At 33.0% G+C, this 18,253-nt stretch overlaps 4 protein-coding genes across 6 annotated transcripts in view; 3 read left to right on the top strand and 1 right to left on the bottom strand.

Moving 5' to 3' along the window:
- Positions 1–263: 263 nt before the first annotated feature.
- LOC149900915 (transmembrane protein 179) lies at positions 264–3,200 on the bottom strand. The gene is made up of 5 exons (XM_090112102.1): positions 2,992–3,200; positions 2,675–2,818; positions 1,861–2,022; positions 925–1,009; positions 264–486 (listed from the first exon to the last, which is right to left on the bottom strand). Exons 1-5 carry the CDS (start codon positions 3,099–3,101, stop codon positions 310–312), a joined length of 678 nt encoding a protein of 225 aa, XP_089968228.1. The 5' UTR covers positions 3,102–3,200; the 3' UTR covers positions 264–309.
- Positions 3,201–3,455: 255 nt separating this feature from the next.
- Positions 3,456–8,048, top strand: Yif1 (Yip1d-interacting factor 1). The gene is made up of 7 exons (XM_090112612.1): positions 3,456–3,596; positions 3,792–3,986; positions 4,305–4,390; positions 5,367–5,534; positions 5,929–6,052; positions 6,568–6,830; positions 7,135–8,048. Exons 1-7 carry the CDS (start codon positions 3,572–3,574, stop codon positions 7,372–7,374), a joined length of 1,101 nt encoding a protein of 366 aa, XP_089968738.1. The 5' UTR covers positions 3,456–3,571; the 3' UTR covers positions 7,375–8,048.
- Positions 8,049–9,965: 1,917 nt separating this feature from the next.
- ps (RNA-binding protein Nova-1-like protein passilla) overlaps positions 9,966–18,253 on the top strand; it is a 59,778-nt gene continuing 51,490 nt past the window's right edge. For 2 of the 3 annotated variants that reach the window (XM_090112419.1, XM_090112418.1), the window contains exons 1-2: positions 9,966–10,381; positions 10,687–10,749. In XM_090112419.1, coding sequence (XP_089968545.1) covers positions 10,264–10,381; positions 10,687–10,749 — 181 coding nt within the window. In that variant the 5' untranslated portion in view covers positions 9,966–10,263. The remainder of the gene's footprint in view (positions 10,382–10,686; positions 10,750–18,253) is intronic. The other variant, XM_090112420.1, reaches the window with a different exon arrangement.
- LOC149900913 (uncharacterized) lies at positions 13,049–15,178 on the top strand. Its single transcript, XM_090112372.1, has 5 exons — positions 13,049–13,646; positions 13,787–13,876; positions 14,035–14,136; positions 14,629–14,751; positions 14,839–15,178. Exons 1-5 carry the CDS (start codon positions 13,238–13,240, stop codon positions 15,054–15,056), a joined length of 942 nt encoding a protein of 313 aa, XP_089968498.1. The 5' UTR covers positions 13,049–13,237; the 3' UTR covers positions 15,057–15,178.

Genomic DNA, 18,253 nt, shown 5'->3' with positions numbered 1-18,253 from the left:
ATTGTTTAGTAAATATTTTTATTATATTACAAAAGGTTAACTCTTTAATTTAGCCTCTTACTAAATCACTTCAACAGATAAGTACATAAACACAGTTCATTTTACCTCTACACACCATCACACAAAATTGCTATTACAAAAAATTACAACCATTTTCAATATACTTAAAAATTTTCAACATGAGGGTACTTTATAATTTTCAATATGTGGGTACATTATAATATTTTCAATATGTGGGTACTCTAAAATTTTCAATATACTTCACATTTTCCATATGAGGGTACTTCTATTTTTTAAATGTAGGTAGTTTTAATTATGCATAGAGTCGATGGGTGGTGTGGATCGACCAGGTGGTTCGTTGACCAGTCTCTGTCTTTCCCTGTACATGGACACCTGAATGTTCTGCAGCTGGTGGTAGCGGCAGACCTTGAGGGTACTGAACACTGCTAAACCCACCCAGAGGGCGAATAGAGCCCAGGCACCGAACTGTTTGACGTGGATAGTAATAAATTATTTGTTTAGATAAAGGACAATTTTAATTTTTAATTTTTATAGCATTAAAATGCTTATCGTAAGTATTTTGACGCTATAAAAACATTAAAAAACATTTTTGACAATTTTGTAAAGATAAAAAAAATATACTTGAGGCAGGATTCGAACCCACTTTCGTCGTAAAATTATACTTATTGTAACTAGATAGAACTTCATTAAGGACATAAGTAAACTAAAATTGCTAGTTGAACCGATTTTTTTTTTTTTGTAATAAACACATACCGAACAATTAAAATAACGAAGGGTTTCAATAAGAAAAGTTTAAGCAGTTAATGAAGGTAAGTGTGTAAAATTTAACAATTTATTCTTCAGTTAATACTTGTAAGCAATAAATGCATTTTTCCAAAAAAAAAATACTTATTGCAATCTTACCTGTGCAGTGCCAAGTTCTATGTAAAAGCCATGTGTAGAAATACTATCCTTTTTATCAATATCCTGGCCGGTCGCATCTTCACAACTAGAAACAAAATTAGCGGTGATAAATAATTTAGGTAATATCCAACTAAATCATTACAACAAAAATAACAGATTTGGATTTCATTTAGTACTAGCGGTCCGCCCCGGCTTCGCCCGTGGTACATGTTTGCGTTTTCTCTACATAAGAAACCATCCTCGTACTTCAAGGAATATAATAAAAAAAGAATTATCGAAATCGGTTCAGCCGTTCTCGAGTTATGCGCTTACCAACACATTTTGCGATTCATTTTTATATTTAGTATGATAATAGATCGCAATTACGAAGTAAACCCTTTCATTAATCTTTGTATTTAATTATCTAACGAAATAAACTGAAAACTACTCTATCGATTTAAGAAATTCTAAATTCTTGTACCTTAAGAAAAATCATCTTTATGGCGAAATCCGAAACTTATAAGTAATATCGATAGATGTTGAAAGGAGTTATGAGGCCAATTTTGATAAAAAGTACGAATCAAATCCATTGATTTTGAAAAAAAACATACCTACTCTACGATATTACACACCAATTATTGCTTAATCTCGTAACATAAACGCAATACTCATACTTATTGGGTTACAAATAGTCACAAAAAATTATTGAAAGAGCCTAAGGTACATTTTAGTAACTTTTTAACCTTTAGCGCACATTATATACCTACATTTTTTTTTATAGATTTAAAATCATTACCTATTTTACCACCAAAAACCAACAGCCAAAGTGCAAACTAGGTCTTAAGATGTTTAACATTTTCACACCTAAACCATTGAACCAATTTTAAGACAATAGTTTAAAAAATTGTTTATGAATCCGTAAACCACCTTTTTCAAAAATAAATACACATTACTTACCTAGGAAACCGTTCAACTATATTCTGACACCAAGTCATGAAGCCGAGTGTGACGATCAGAGCTGCAGTGATGGCCAGCCCGCAGAAGATCACGCATCCCACTGCCTCTATGAAGGCTGAGAGGAACGAACTGTCTATGCCCTTGCATACAAATACTGATAACCTGTGGATAGAAAGATATTTATAAATATATTTAAATATTTGCACATGCGGATAGTGGGTAGAATGTATTAGCGCCTTAACATTGTAATAACACCTTTTTTATAACTACATTCTGCCATTTTATGGTTTTCACACAAGAGAAATTTCTATGATTTTGTTAGCTATATTTATATATTTTAAAAGATTATTTAGTTTCTTATTAGTTCCTCTCAGTATAAATTGCTGTTGCAGTAGAAATACTAATTACTGGAGAGCTTTTTTGTTTGAATGCGCTAATCTCATCAACTACTGGTCCGATTTGAAAAATTCTTTCGATGTTAGATTGTCCATGTATCTAGGAAGGCCATATGATATCATCACGCTAAGACCTACAGGGGCGGAACACTGCGGGTAAAACCACACAGCACAGCTAGTGATTAATAAAAGTGTTTTTAATATGTTTTTTTTTTCAAATTCAGAAAAATATTACTATAACATTCAATAAATAGCTGTTAGAAATAATAGTAGAAACTGAAAAATAATAAAAACTGAATGTGTATCCTGTTTCATTTTATTAAAATAATATAACAAAATGTTAAATATTTTTCATTTCCCTTTACCATATAGCCACATATTATGATTTACATTACAAAACTATAATATTATGTGTTTACCTGTATATCTGAATGCAGCACACAATAAACATGAGAATACCAACAACAATAACATAGTTGCAATAGGCTCGGGACGCCCACATCACCAGCAGCTGCCCGTCTTCCTCTTGCCAAGTGCCCTTCGAGAATAGAAGACAGTGGCCACTGAAAATTCCAAAATTAAACATTTCATGGCGGCTCTACAAGAGCTTACAAGAACTATTTCAACAATATAATATATAGTAAAACATACTCCAAAAAGTAAAAACTACTATATTAACTATTTTAGCTAGCACACATACTTTTGGAAAAAGATAAAATAATGCGTTGCAATTTACCTGAATTCATCTTGGTGCATACTCAAAGGTACAATAATACATAACGACAATATGAGGCCAAAAACATAGCCAGCTATTTGACTTAATAGCAATACATTCGTTAATGCCATATTTGTGCAAAATCAACCACGTTTGTTAATTTTCTCAACAGTAAATAAAAATATTGAAAATCACAAACTACGTAAATATGTCAATTTTCCAGTGGGCAGTGAGCCTGAGCCGTCGTCCGTCAGGCGTCAATACAATATTGACGTAAAGATTCAAAATTGCCATTGTATATCAGCCGCCCACTTAGAGAATTAAACCAACCAAAAGTTCACTTGATTTATTAATATTTCATGGGTTGAAAAAATTCAATTATTGCAAAAAGATGAATGATGCATTATTACATTATTAACCGACTTCATTTACAAATTACAATCACCCATAATATTTATAAGGGCAACAGTAATAAATTTAATGTCAAATTGGATTGCCTGTAAATTGGCTGTTGATGATGTGTTTCGTTTTATTATAACAAAAAATTAATAAAATAAGTGATAATTTATGATGTGTATACAATTATAACGATAAAGCAAACATGAATTTTAACGCTTCAAGAAATGGTAACAATATATCAATGATTTTTGTCATTATTTCATATAACCGAAGTATTATTACATATATTACGAAAAAAGTGTATTTTTTATACAATTACCATGTAAAATAGATAAATATAGCAATCTATTGATGATATTCTCAAACTACAAAGGATTTCAGAGGCATAGAGTATAAACAATGTGTTATTTTTTAATTTTTAGTGTCACACTCTGGCCCTCGAAAGGCCAAGAGAGTTAGCGATGTTAACGCAATGGGGGCTCCATCGCCGCTTCCTCCCTTCAGTCCGAATCCTGGTTTCGGAGGTGGATATCCTCCGGCGGGCCCACCTCCACCTTATACACAGGGAATACCTTTAGATCCTGTACAAGATTTTGGTGGGCAAGATCCTACTGGGAGTAAGTAGAGCAAGAAATTTGTAATTAACTTGAAACAACTTGAAAACACCACTATGGACTATCACTAATTATTATAATAACACACTAAGTTAATATATGAGGACTATCAATAGGTAATTTTTCATGTTAGATATTGAATGCCATTAAAATATTTTCTTAAATAAACTCAGAAACTTATTATTAAGTTAGATTTTATTTAATGTGACTATGGTGTAGAAATATATCATAAAATTTGTAGTACATAATATATAAAACAAGGAACCCACCTACTTATAATACTATATTTTGTCTATTTGTTAATTAATTGACAAATTGTAGGTTTTGGTTACCCAGGAGGATTTCCACAAAGTCCAATGGCGTCGCCTCAACAGATTGGTTCCATGCTGCAACAACCCATTGTACAGGTATACAAGTAGACATTTCTTATGGAGATTTAGATGTATAATAATCTTTCTTTATATTGTTTGTAAAATATTTCTGTAGTGACTGCTTTCTGATGTAAATGGTGACACTATGTTGTTAATAGTGCTTCTAGAAGTCTATTTGAATAATGAAATGTTCGAATGTAAGTTTATCATATAAAAATTGGGTACATTGTTAGATATATTTAACAGTTATTGTTCTAACATAAGTGCTTTCCATAGTAATGTTTATTTCTTTAAAAAAATCAGGAAGACCATACCTATTTCTCTTGATACTTTGTAGATTTTTCGCTGAGTAATCAAGTTAAGAACTTAATGCTATGTGCTTACGAGTTAATCTTTCTAATTAGATTAATAAATTATAGCAAATAATATTTATTATTGCCGTGATACTATAAAGTTTTGTGCTCACAAGTGGCTGGTTTCTGAAAGTGTTATTATTTATTTTGACAGTGAGGCATAGCGTGTGTTTGTATTATCAAATAATTAGTAGCTTTTAATTGTAATTTTTAGTATTTTTAGCACTCAAATGCTTGATAAATGAATAATTTTTTATGAAAAAAATATGAATTATAAAGCATAAATATTTTTCAGCTCTTAATTAACATATTTTAATTATATTTCAGTCAGTATAGGTATTCATATACTCAGTATAAAGCTATTTTAAATAAAATTATTATTGCATTTTGAATTTGAATAACTTACCAACCTCAAATACCCGAAATTTTCTTCTGTTTCTCTCTCCATTATATTTATTACTAGCTTCTGCCCACGACTTTGTATGTGCATCCCCGTTTTTCCCCGTTCTCGCAAAAATTTCGGGAAATCCTTTGTACCTGCATGCCAAATTTCAGCTCGATACGTCCAGTGGTTTGGGCTGTGCGTTGATAGATCACTATATTAGACACCTTTGAGTTATAGATATATATAGATGATATTATATAGATTCTTATTCCAGGACATGGCACTCCAGTATGGCAACCAGCTCGCTGCCCAAGGTCGTGACGTGGTAAAGCGCGAGCTGGGCAAGTACCTGCCCGTCTCCAGGATGAGGTACTACTTCGCGGTGGACACCAGATATGTGTTGCGGAAGTTACTGCTGATTATATTCCCGTATACTCATAAGGTGTGTGATGATGTTTGTTTATGTAATTGTCTGTTATGGTGCTTATAAATGGGATCGTATTGGATTTGTTCTAGTTGGAATCTTACTAGATAATTAATTGTATTCAATTTTAAATTAATGTTGTAAAACAATATGTTAAAACTATCGCGATTCGAAACCGCGAACTAAACAAAAAGAAAATCACATAATTTACCAGATAAAACACCTCATGAATACACAAAAACTACTCTATAAATCATTAAAAAAAATTATAAACGCAATTTATATAGAACAGTTCTTGTTTATTCTAATAATAATTGAAAACATAGATAACAAAAGTTCTTCCAGCTAGTACTAAAACGAGACATCATACACACACAAAATGTCAAATATTACTTATATTTTTGTCCCCTAGGAATGGATGGTGAAATATGACCAAGAGACCCCGGTCGCCCCCCGCTACGATCTGAACGCGCCCGACCTTTACATACCCGCTATGGGCTATGTTACATATGTGCTTCTGGCTGGATTCATGCTCGGTAATTATTATCGTAGTATATTTGAATATATAAAAGTTATTTGATTTATTATTTCTGTTATGCCTCTCATATTTTCATAATATGCCCCAGCCCTAGTGGGCAATGACTATCAATGAATTTAGCTTTGCAAATTTCAATCAAAAATGTGCAAATATAACTAAAATGTGTGCAAATATTGAACAGATTTTAAAATTTTCTACACTATCTGCATGCTTTCTATATACGAATTTTTATATCTTACCCTTTTTCTGTATAAAAATACGCAAATGGTCCTTCGAGGTGATTACATTTATACTTTTTGTTTATTCTTTCTCTGTTCCTTCATTAATGTTGAGTGCAATAATTCAATAAAGTATTCTATCTATCTAATATCAAACTTTATTTGAAAATGGGTGGCATGGTCAACGTCGACCCGATACAGCGAAAAGACGTAGTATCGTACTTCTGCGTTTTTTCGCCTCATAATATTTTTTTCAATGAAAATGTTTCAAATGAGTATTTTACCTCATTTCCAGGTCTGCAACACCGCTTCTCCCCCGAGCAGATATCCATCCAAGCGTCCAGTGCACTAGCATACATAATCTTCGAGATGGTGCTCTACCTGGCGACGCTGTACATCACACAAACCAGTACAGCACTCACCACGCTCGACCTGCTTGCGTTCTCCGGGTATAAGTACTCGGTGATGATATGCAGCCTCCTCGCGGGGTTGTTGCTGGGGGGCACCGGGTATTATTGCGTGCTGGTGTACTGTAGCTTCGCGCTGTCGTACTTTTTGGTGAGTTTTTTATAGCATTAAAAAATATTCAGAAAATATGATGCTAAAATTTATTGCAAACAATATTAGTCTAAGTTTGAAATTATTATAATGCAATTTTGCCTTTTTCACCAAGTATTTAAAAAATTGCATTAAAGTTCATATTACCTATATCATATCTTCTTTTTATTTTATAAATTTTTTGTTTAAAAGTATCTTCAATTTAATATAATGTCACTAGAAATAAATTGATTCTGCTAAAAACCTTTTCAACTACACCAATTGTGTATACATCATGCTACAATTTCTGTTTGACTTCTTTCAGGTAAAAACGCTCAGGCTACAGATCCTGTCGGGCGGTTCGCAAGCTCCCGATACAAGTTACAACAACTATTCTAATTATAACACGCAAAATCCATATGTAGATAACTGGTCGAAGCCAAGTGGGGGTGGAACCAAGCGGAGAGTCTACTTCCTGCTCTTTGTGGCTATAACACAACCGTTCCTGTCATGGTGGCTCACATACCACCTTGTACCACCCTCTGTTGTTCCTCAAGCGCTATAATATCGTTTATGTCCCTAGTTCTAAGTTTGAATGTTGGTACGGTTTTTAATAAATGTTGGCAGTAAAATTGTTGTTTTATTTGAATGAACGATTTTTTGAGGAATTACCAACATTTAAATTTTCAACTATAAATTTTGAGACAATGTAACAATAATATTTTGTACTACTGAAATTTTTGTAGTCTAATATTTTGATATGAAAACTTTAACATGTTTACTGATTAATTTGCTTATCCACTAGTAAAATATATATCATTCCTAATTTTAAAAATTAAAACTTATTTCGTAATTACTATGTACTTATAATTATTGTAATTAAATGTATATCCATTTATTTTTACATAGTTACGAGCTTGATAATGACTAATTTACAATTTAAATTGTTTTTCGCGACTTAACCTTTAAATTTGCTTTTGTCATTTAGTTTTAAATACATACTTGCTTATTTTGTGTTTGCTTAATCTAATAGTTTTTGGAAGGAAATCAGTTATACGAGCCGGGGCCCTAAAAATAACAACCGACTGTAAGGGCCATAATACTGGCTTCTCATTTTGTATATATTTTTAATACCTAAAACTTTTGTAGCATAGTCGTCAGTCATTAGACAAATTTATGTTTAATAAGATTATAATATATTACCTATACGAATATAAATAAAATAATTTTGTACACAAATTTTGTTTCATTGACATCCCTACTTCCTCCTGCATCCTCTTACGCCTATTTTTATATTAAAAATATAAGAATATAGGAGGAGTGATAAAGTACAGATCTTTATTATTTTCTATTAGATAAAAGATTTCACGAAACATAAAAACACTCATTTTTAATTTACTTTTTCTTCAATTCCTGAATTATAACAATGAAAATAGAATTAAAACACATTATATATGGCAATATCTAATCAAAAAGCCAAAAAACGTCATTGCGCTATTTTAAAATGGGGTTACAAGGGAGAAAAAGGATCGGTTATCTCATTTCAACGCATGTGCTGGCCTAGTACGTACCTTGACCTACTTAGCGTCTATGGGGCCGCCCACTTCTTCCCGCGGCCCGCCATATTTGAACAATATGCGAAGTGTGAACAAAGGCTTCAAACTGAATAGCGACCTATCTAACTAGGCTAGCTATCTAGAATAAATGTATGCCCTACTATGTAAAGCTCGAAATAATGAAAACTATTTAAGTAACTGTAAATAGTAAGATATTAATTGAAAAAAACAATACGTAACGTTTTAAATGACTTTTTGTAATATAAATATACCATTATTATATTCTATCAAAAAACAAATTGAACTAAATAATACGCATGCAGATTCTAATTATTCCGCATCAGCGTTGATCAAATTCTATATTTTTTATACTTTATTGTACTCGTATGTATATTATATACGTACCTACTTGAAGAAAACGCACAGAAGTTAGCTACGAGTGCGCTACGAGCTGATTGGCTAAAAATCTAGATGACCTTGCGCTTGATTTTTTCCTCTAGTGATGTACTGTACCTATCTAGGATATCCAGCACATACTAAATAAAAAAAATGATATCATTTTTTAATATACAAATTCTTATTAGTTTAACATAAGTTTTGAATGTAGTAAGTAAAGAGCAAAATATATTATGACTTCCAGAGTATAATATGGAAAAATTAAAAATTAAATAATTTGGATAGAAATCGTAACGATTTCCTAAATAAATAAATCTGTATTATATTTCCCCGTTTATAAATGATTCTTCACCCGTTTATTTGAAAATAGCCGTTCTTTCTAAATGCAGATCGACCTGGTATAAAAACAAGTAAATGAACAATGCTGCTTTTTTTTGTAGTTGCAGTGATAAATCTTATACATAATATATAAAAATGAATCGCAAAATGTGTTGGTAAGTGCATAACTCGAGAACGGCTGAACCGATTTCGATAATTCTTTTTTTATTATATTCCTTGAAGTACGAGGATGGTTCTTATGTAGAGAAAACGTAAACATGTACCACGGGCGAAGCCGGGGCGGACCGCTAGTTATATATATAAAAATGAATCGCAAAATGTGTTGGTAAGCGCATAACTCGAGAACGGCTGAACCGATTTCGATAATTCTTTTTTTATTATATTCCTTGAAGTACGAGGATGGTTTTTATGTAGAGAAAACGTAAATATGTACCACGGGCGAAGCCGGGGCGGACCGCTAGTCTTATATATAAAAATGAATCGCAAAATGTGTTGGTAAGCGCATAACTCGAGAACGGCCGAACCGATTTCAATAATTCTTTTTTTATTATATTCCTTGAAGTACGAGGATGGTTTTTATGTAGAGAAAACGTAAATATGTACCACGGGCGAAGCCGGGGCGGACCGCTAGTACTAAATATAAATAAACTCGTAGATGCATGGGTGATATGTCTGACATATTTATCTTGAATAAAAACGTCAGACAAAACCAAACATAGTTATTCGTCGCTGTTTATAGTTTGTAGACAGACATCTTTTTGTGTTCTACTTTTTAAAAACTTTCCATTTCAATAGAATAAACAAATATTGGAACATCACTATAGTAATCAGCTGGTAGCTGTCAAAGCGCAGTAGTGCCAACGCGGCGGCGTGACACCCGCAGATAAGTTCAGGCTGACCATGCGCCGCACAACACCGCAGCGCAGTATCGACAAACGTTCACATTACATTTAGACGTAATATCTATAGTGTCACTTCTCCTCTTATAATTTAGTAATTAGACTATTTACTGCTTCAATTCCCTTTGTTTTATTTGTTTAAGTGTTATGTGTATTCGATGATATAATAATTATGTACAGTGCCGCAACCGTTAAAGCATTCTGAAGGAATTACGTAATGGGAATTATGCTAGAGAAGTTAATAGTTTTGCCCTGAAATTCAACATGGCCGCTGACACGGGTATGGATACTTGTCCCAGTCCAGAGATTTCGGACTCTAGAAAACGACCTCTGGACGGAGATTCTGAGAATGGCGATATCAAAAGGTCACACTTCAGTTCAGGTGAGTCTACATTTTGTCACAATAAGTATTTTTAGGCGTGTTAACATTGACAGTGTCGTGACCCTGCTGTTAAATATACCTACAAGATTCTTATCAGAATATTACGCTCTTATCAGTTTGACCTATTTAATGATAACAGTTATTGTGACTTAAAGTTTTTAAATGTAAACTCGATAATGTGTTGTAAAGTTTAGGAATTAATACGTAAAGATAAGTGCGGACGAAATATGTTTTGTTATGTGCGGTGTTCGCCTTAGTTGTACTTTTATTGAATGCAATGTTAAAAGAGAGTCGTTGTTTTTTAGTTCAAGACTTGGTGACGGCATTGCCACTGGCCAACGGCCATGGCAATATTACGTCTCATTTCGGTGAGTCGTCAGAGTATTTTGTTCACATTGGCTTTGTGGTTGGTGGCGCGCATGCCACGCTCACGCTCACGCTGCTCACCACTCACCACCACCCGAACCGACGGTGATACTAAACCTGACCATCCTCGTCTCATTACGTAGCTAGACGCTCTATGCCGACATGTTCAGTCAACTTATCAGCAGAAAACCAATTTAAAAGTTAATTAATAAAAGAGATAGCAAATTCAAGTAATGTTCATTATCTTTAATGTGTAATCCATCCATTTGTTTAATTACTTCTTGTTTTTTCAATTTACGACATTTTGTTAATGTCATCCTATTTATGGAAATTTAATCAAAAACTGAATTCATAAACTCTGTTCATATTCAGCCATAAACAATGAAAAGTGAATATTAAGTAACAAACAGGTTTGCAAATCCAGTTTAAAGCTCCATATAAAATAGTTTTGGTTAGATTCTAATAGTACCTACAATCATAAAGTAGTGCTGCATAGCAGAGAATCTGTATGTAGAGATTCAATATATAAAAAGTAATATTGTTGACTGGTACTGACATAATGTTGTGCGTAAGCGGTGAGCTAGAGCAGACTGAGCGTACCGACTGCCGAGTCGGCAGAGTTTGCCGTCACTCCCATCTCACATTGCCTCGATGTTGTGAGCCTGTACGTAGCCACACCACCTCTCATGGCTTTGTCGTTCCATCGTTGGTGTGATCATCACAATGTACAGTACTCCAACACTGCCAAACTCTTCTTGAGATATTTTTTATTTTCCATCTTTTCGCTTTATTTGCTTTTTTCAACTAACTGGACGATTAACATTATTTGCTACAAACCATCGACTATTATTTAATATTTCACCGTATTTAGGTTATAGATTGGCACATCCATTCATCATTTACAAAATTATTAGATTATGTTAGGTTAAGATTCATTTTTTGGGTTGATAGAATTATTTTTGAGAACAATTATAACTGTTATTGTTTATATTAGAATTTGTCGAGGTCTCAGAAATGAAATCGGCCATTAAGGTGTATAATCAAATATGGATTTGTAGGTTTCTTTAGGTTGTTATGGATACATTTGGTACTTATTTTATAAGTAGCATCTTATGAGAAATACGCTCTCAAGGTCAGCGTCTAAGCATATATTGTACTTAATTACTAGTGGTATAGAGTTGTGTATGAATAATTCCAAGGTTGCTTTGTTGATTTTTGTGTTGCAACTTCGATGCTTATGTTTCGAATTTTACAAAATGTCTACAAGGTTCGACTGTCTTGTCTTGAATGGTATTTGATGATACATGCCTTTTTTCCATTTTTGTTTAGTGTTAAAATTTAAAAATACTTGTCTTATGACGTGTCGAATGTGTCGATGTATATCGTAAAGGTATTGTTTACGTATGTTTATAGTATTTGATAATTTAATCTCTTACGAAACACTTTCCCAAATATTATGTAATGCGATAGGACTCTTTATCAAAGTAACAAGTGAACAATCGACAAACTGGGGTTTTGAAAGAAAAACAACACCCGCCATCCGCGTAAAAGGCGAGCACTCCAAATAAATATTCCTTTAAATTTGAAAGCCCTACAAAACACGTAGGTACTAAATTTTCAGGCGTAATACGTTGCAACAATACGGAACCGAAGAGCTTTCTGCATTGTTCATTTTTAATCGCAGTGTAGTGTAAACAATAAAGAATTATACGCCCCTCGATCCACACCACTGGGGCTGTCGGGAATTGGGACGCGACCTCTTCGCTGATTGCGAGTTTTGCGCAAAATGCAGAAAAACTGAGCATCTAGATATCAAGGTCTTTTAAATGCATAAAAACTAAAAAGCGAGCGTATAGATGATGCTTCTTTTTGTGCGAGTAGCGCGGTTTCCTTGTTATAAATTGTTAAATTGTGTAGGAATTTCCGAACAAGTTAAATTTGTTTTGTAAAGTCGTCCTTTAGTTGAAATAATTTGTGTTACTGTTAAACATCGCCTTAAAACACCCTGATACTAAATTAGGTCATACGTTTATGTAACTAGGTACTAGCCTCTCAGCATCGCCCGGGTTGACCCGGGATGAAAAAAATAATATACAGTGTGTATCTAAAGAATTACAGCACTATGTCATTGGAACAACGTAACTTGCATGTCGTGAAAGAATTATTGATAGTATGGGCCTCGTTCACCATCTCCAAGTAAAGTGTTGATTAGTTACTTCTTAATTAACGTTAACCAGCAAGTAAAGGTTACGAGTATCTTTTGTCAATTTCACAAACGAAAAATAAGCTCTGAGTAACAACTTACTGGTTAAATGAGTAACGGAACAAATCGTACGTCCCGTTCGTTCAATATTACGTCAATGTCACACGTCAAACGTCATTGCACTATTGCAGCTGTCATTTATTTGATAATTGTTGTGGATTGTCTGTAGGGTTGGAAATACGCGTGTGATTTTAATTTGTTAAGTTGTACTTACCTTTTTATTTATCATGAATAAAGTTAAAAGAGATAGAAGTGCAAACTTTTCTTTGCATGAGAGAGATATTTTAGTCTCTCTTGTAAAAAAATACCAAGCTGTGCTGGAAAATAAACAGAGTGATGGTTCGACGTGGAAAAAGAAAGAAGCCGCTTGGGAAAGCATTCAAAATGAATTTAATGCTCGATCTGGAGGCATATTCAGATCGACCAAAACATTAAAGGTTAAATATGAGGGCTTGAAACGTATAGTGAGGAAAAAGTCAGCTGCATGTCACTCTGAACTTTACCGTACCGGAGGCGGTAAGAACATTGCTCCTCCACTCGATAATGTGGAAGAACAGATTAAAGCAATGATAACTTTAAGCACCGATGGCTTGGATAGTATATACGACTCCGATATATTGCCACAAATTCAAGAAGGTAGGTAACCTTGTTCACTTGTTTAAAAAAGTACTAGGGAACGTGACCGTCTTTACCAGTGCGGTCTATTTGAAATCAAAAGTGGTTTATTGTAAATGATTAGTCATACCTATTTAACTAAAATATATGCTTTCTTACAGACAGAATTGATGTTACCTCCATCCATACAATGCCACCATCACAAATGGATAACAGAACTGAGGTTGTAGAAAGTGAGGCTACTCAAAACCGTAAGTATCCAATATACTACCTATCATGTCATGTAGGTACCTATCAACATATTTGCAAAAGAAATAAATTTGCCTGCTGTGTCGCACAATCAAAGTTAAATCATTATTTATTTCCCATTCACTTGATTGCTAATAATTATTGCTGTACTTTTTTACAGAAGTTGTACTATTAGTTACAAATGAGGAATCATTGCCACTCACTATTAGTTCAGAAACAGTTCCAGAAGAAACAAATATAATAAAGGGAGACGATGTAAATGGTAAGTATGTGTTGATATTATTTTTTATACTTTTCATTAATTGTAACCTTTTATATTCTTCAAGTAATAGGATAACTAATATATAATTAATATATAATATTTTAATCTTATATATAAAAATGAATCGCAAAATGTGTTGGTAAGCGCATAACTCGAGAATGGCTGAACCGATTTCGATAATTCTTTTTTTATTATATTCCTTGAAGTACGAGGATGGTTTTTATGTAGAGAAAACGTAAATATGTACCACGGGCGAAGCCGGGGCGGACCGCTAGTATATAATATAATTAAATTAACTCCAGCAGCAATTAATATATAATATAATTAAATTAACAGCAACAGCAGTTATGTAAGTTAAGGTCTACCTCACACTGGTTAATATGTTACTGTGCCCATATGCTATTTCTTAATATAAACCATATTATGAGTTCTCATCTATAAAAGTTATATATAACATTTTTAAAATTAATATATACTTCATTTTTATTTCAGACAAAGCTTTGCATGAAACGCCAAATGGGAAATGTGTCATAACTCCAACTACTTCTGCCAATAAAAAATGGGATGTCACTAGCAGAAGAAATTTAAAATCAAGAAAACATCCTGCACTGATTGGTATGACATAGTAATAGAATTGTAACATAATATATAAAAAATTACAATTTCTTTCTCAACCTAATTTCACTATTGTTTTATTTACAGCTAATACACCAAAAAAAACACTTTTTGATGAGCTGACTCAAGCTAAGCTGGAACTAGTTCAGCTCCAAAGAGATTTTTTGGAAGCAGAAATAAGTGAAAAAAAGAAGGTGTGGGAATTTGAAGAAAGTGAACGCAAGAAGGAGGCAGAGTTTAAAGAAAAGGAGCGCAAATGGAAGGAAGAAGAGTATAAATTAAAATTAGGAAAGAATTTTAAATAAATTCAATTAGTATTTATTCATCTCAAAAATTGTATCACTAGCTGTAAGGTACCTGATTATAAATAAATAAATAATAAATAAATAAATTGTTTGATTTATTTAGGATCTATTATTATTTAGTAATGGTAAAAAATATTCTTGCACCAGTCTATTTCTAGGATCATAATTCAGCTCAGGGCTCTGTGCTGCAATTTCTTCCAGAGTCTGTGTATCAGTTGAGTTGTAGTTGTCCCCAAAGTTTCTTTCATTAATATTAATTGCAATATTATGCAATACAAAGCAGGCAACTATTATAGCTTGTACACGAGCTAATTTTAACGTTATCTGTCGCCTAAGCACAGGAAACCTATTCTTGCACACACCAAAACATCTTTCAATAGTATTCCTTGTTCGAATGTGTGACTCATTATATAAATTTTCTGCCGGGGATGATGGGTTCAGAAAGGGTGTCAAAAGATATTGCTTTAACTCATATCCACTGTCACCGAGAAGTAAGCCATCTCTAAATTGTCCACTTTCAAATCTGTGTTTCAAAAATGAATTATTGAAAATTGTCTGATCATGAACAGATCCTGGCCATCTTGCTACAATATCCAAGCATTTTAATTGGCTGTCACAAACAACCTGAACATTAATTGAGAAGTTTGACTTTCTATTCCTATAATTTTCAGCTGAATTGCCACCTGAAATGAAAAGTATATAAGGATTACATTTTAATATTTTAATGATTACCAAGTTAACGTTTTCTTCATTGGCATGACAACATAAAAAAATAAAACGTACCTGGTGACTTTATTGTAACATGAGTACAATCTAAAGCCCCTATTACCCTGGGGAATCTTGCGATTTCATAAAAACCATCTTGAAGTGTGTTTAAGTTGTCAGGGAACTTTATTATCAATGGGCGTAGTTGAGCAATAGCCACAGTCACCTTCTTAACGATACGGCTTGCTGTTGGTGGACTGACTCCACAAAAATCAGCCGCACTTCTTAAGTAGGATCCAGTAGCGAGATACCTCAATGTTAATAGTAGGCTTGTTTTTGTTGGAACTGCTTGATTTCTAAAATAAAGATTTTTTATAAGTTAGGTAACTACTACACCTACTTCAAACAACAGGCATTTATGTAGCTACTTTGAATATTATAGGAGGGAGGGATTAATATGATTTGATAGGTTCTCTAGGATCTATAAGTAAAATCACTTCAATAATTAAAAAATACTACTCACCTTTGCGATGTAGGCATTATTTTATGTTTTATAAAGTTATGCACTTGGTTAACTGCATATTTCGATAGACGAAATCTAGCGAAAAAATCAGTTTCATCCAGGTCCGTAAAATAATCAACACGGAATTTAAATACACGAATCCTTGCTATTCGTTGTGTCGAATAATATTCTAATTCATCCAACTGATGATCAATTAAATCAAATAAATCCATTTTTATTCGTTTATTTAAAAAAAATCGTTGGTGATATGCAAGAAATGACAACAGACAATACTTAACCGTCGAGTAAAACACGCTAATTGGCAGAAGACGTGGCAAGTAAGTTACGGGTCAGTTAAACTTATGATTAGTGCTACTCGGACGTCGTGAAACTCGCACTTGAAGTTACGGGCCACTTTAACTGGCGATTAGCCTACTCGACACTTTACTTGAGGGTGGTGAAACAGGCACTATGTATTATATACATATATTACTCAAAATCATTATTCGTGCTTCATTTATTGTTAAGTTTACAAACAATATTTTTTATGTGAAATATAACAATTTCTAGGTACTTTATCGGCCATTTTATGCGTTGTAAACGCCAACGAATTCGTAATTAAGTAATTTGAACGTAATCATTACATCGACTGGAACGCAATTACAAGAACTAAAATTAGGTAACAGCACGAAGGGTGTAATCGACATTGTAAAAGTCTAATAAGAGTTTTTTTCTATTTGAAATTAAAAACTGTTAAATTTAAGTATTTTTAATCGCGTTATCCAAAATCAAATAAAACATGGCTGAATTTTTTTTTTTATAAAAAAGCACTCTTGTTTGTTCTATGTGTTAAATATTTACACTAGTAAACTACGGGACATACGTGTATGAATTTTATTAGAGAGAAAGAACCTCGGGTAAGCACATAAACATAGTATAGGCACAGTATTACCATCCTACAGTATGGCGACGAATGTACTTGTGCAGAGAAACGGAGGGGAAATGGCGGGGGGTCGGGCGACGCGGGCCGCTTAATGCAATCACGCTGAGTTTGCATTAACTATCGCGAAAGGACGACGCAGTCGTATTTTTTGTGTAATAATTTTATTATACATAGGTACTTACATATTCTATTATGACGCGCAAAAACTGTTCTGTTTACGAATGTAAATCTACATTGAAATCCCAGAAGGAAACAATATTTCAGAAAGATTGTATTAATTGTATCTGTTGAATTAAAATCAAAGCTATGTATATGTTGTCCTCATTTTTTTCTAATCAGATTGTACATCCCAATGCGAATGCATTACTTAGTTAAATGGTATAATATACAATTAAGAACATCCAAAAATAAAGTGTCCACGTAAATAATATTTAGCAGTGCAATATCTGTAATTATATATTTATGAACAAATAATTACATCAGATTTAATAATCGCAATTATTTTGAATGTACATATGAATAAATGATTTCATCATAATATTAATAATCAAAATTGTTTTATTTCCCATTTGTTGCAACCCTAGCGTATTTTCGTGAGGCAGCGTAAGTACCTACGCTGGCGGCGGCATCGCGCGACATCAAAGGCGATTCCTTACTGTAGGAAATAATATTGTAATACTGTGGTATAGGTATGTATTTGACGGAAGGATGAACACTTGAAGGGTGGGAAATATAAGGGTTGGACGTTTGTTAACGCCAAGATGGTCGCGATAACGTTTTGCGTGATTTACAGGATGTTAAATGTTATGTTTGGCTATTTAGCTTGTTAATTACATATTTTATTGTTTAATTTAAAATTATTATGAAAGGTTTTTTTATTTGGTTATAAAAGCTTAAAATAAATCGTGTTGAATCTGAATGTTTTTAATGAGATATTGATAAAAATCTTAACGTGAATATTACATTAAAGCTAAAAACAATAAAATTTCAAAACAATTCTTAAACAATTATCTTATATCTAGGTTTGAATCATGGAAATTAACGAAA

The sequence above is a fragment of the Colias eurytheme genome, chromosome 18 (genome assembly GCF_061535395.1).
Source record: "Colias eurytheme isolate Ceu_HAF_F1 chromosome 18, ilColEury1 Martin Lab GWU primary, whole genome shotgun sequence".
In the NCBI taxonomy this organism is placed as follows: Eukaryota; Metazoa; Arthropoda; class Insecta; order Lepidoptera; family Pieridae; genus Colias; species Colias eurytheme.
Note: the sequence above shows the minus strand (reverse complement) of the source record. Positions and strands in the feature narration are given on the sequence as shown.

What these genes read in the sequence shown, in the direction of transcription:
- LOC149900915 (XM_090112102.1), bottom strand. Translation starts at nt 3,101, where the DNA reads ATGGCATTAACGAATGTATTGCTATTAAGTCAAATAGCTGGCTATGTT. An exon ending in ATAGTTGAACGGTTTCCTAG is followed by an intron (nt 1,010 to 1,860) that starts GTAAGTAATGTG and finishes TTTTGTTTCTAG; the next exon opens with TTGTGAAGATGCGACCGGCC. An exon ending in TAGAACTTGGCACTGCACAG is followed by an intron (nt 487 to 924) that starts GTAAGATTGCAA and finishes CACGTCAAACAG; the next exon opens with TTCGGTGCCTGGGCTCTATT.
- Yif1 (XM_090112612.1), top strand. Translation starts at nt 3,572, where the DNA reads ATGAATTTTAACGCTTCAAGAAATG. An exon ending in TGCAACAACCCATTGTACAG is followed by an intron (nt 4,391 to 5,366) that starts GTATACAAGTAG and finishes TTCTTATTCCAG; the next exon opens with GACATGGCACTCCAGTATGG. An exon ending in TCGCGCTGTCGTACTTTTTG is followed by an intron (nt 6,831 to 7,134) that starts GTGAGTTTTTTA and finishes GACTTCTTTCAG; the next exon opens with GTAAAAACGCTCAGGCTACA.
- LOC149900913 (XM_090112372.1), top strand. Translation starts at nt 13,238, where the DNA reads ATGAATAAAGTTAAAAGAGATAGAAGTGCAAACTTTTCTTTGCATGAG. An exon ending in AAGTGAGGCTACTCAAAACC is followed by an intron (nt 13,877 to 14,034) that starts GTAAGTATCCAA and finishes ACTTTTTTACAG; the next exon opens with AAGTTGTACTATTAGTTACA. An exon ending in AAAACATCCTGCACTGATTG is followed by an intron (nt 14,752 to 14,838) that starts GTATGACATAGT and finishes TTTTATTTACAG; the next exon opens with CTAATACACCAAAAAAAACA.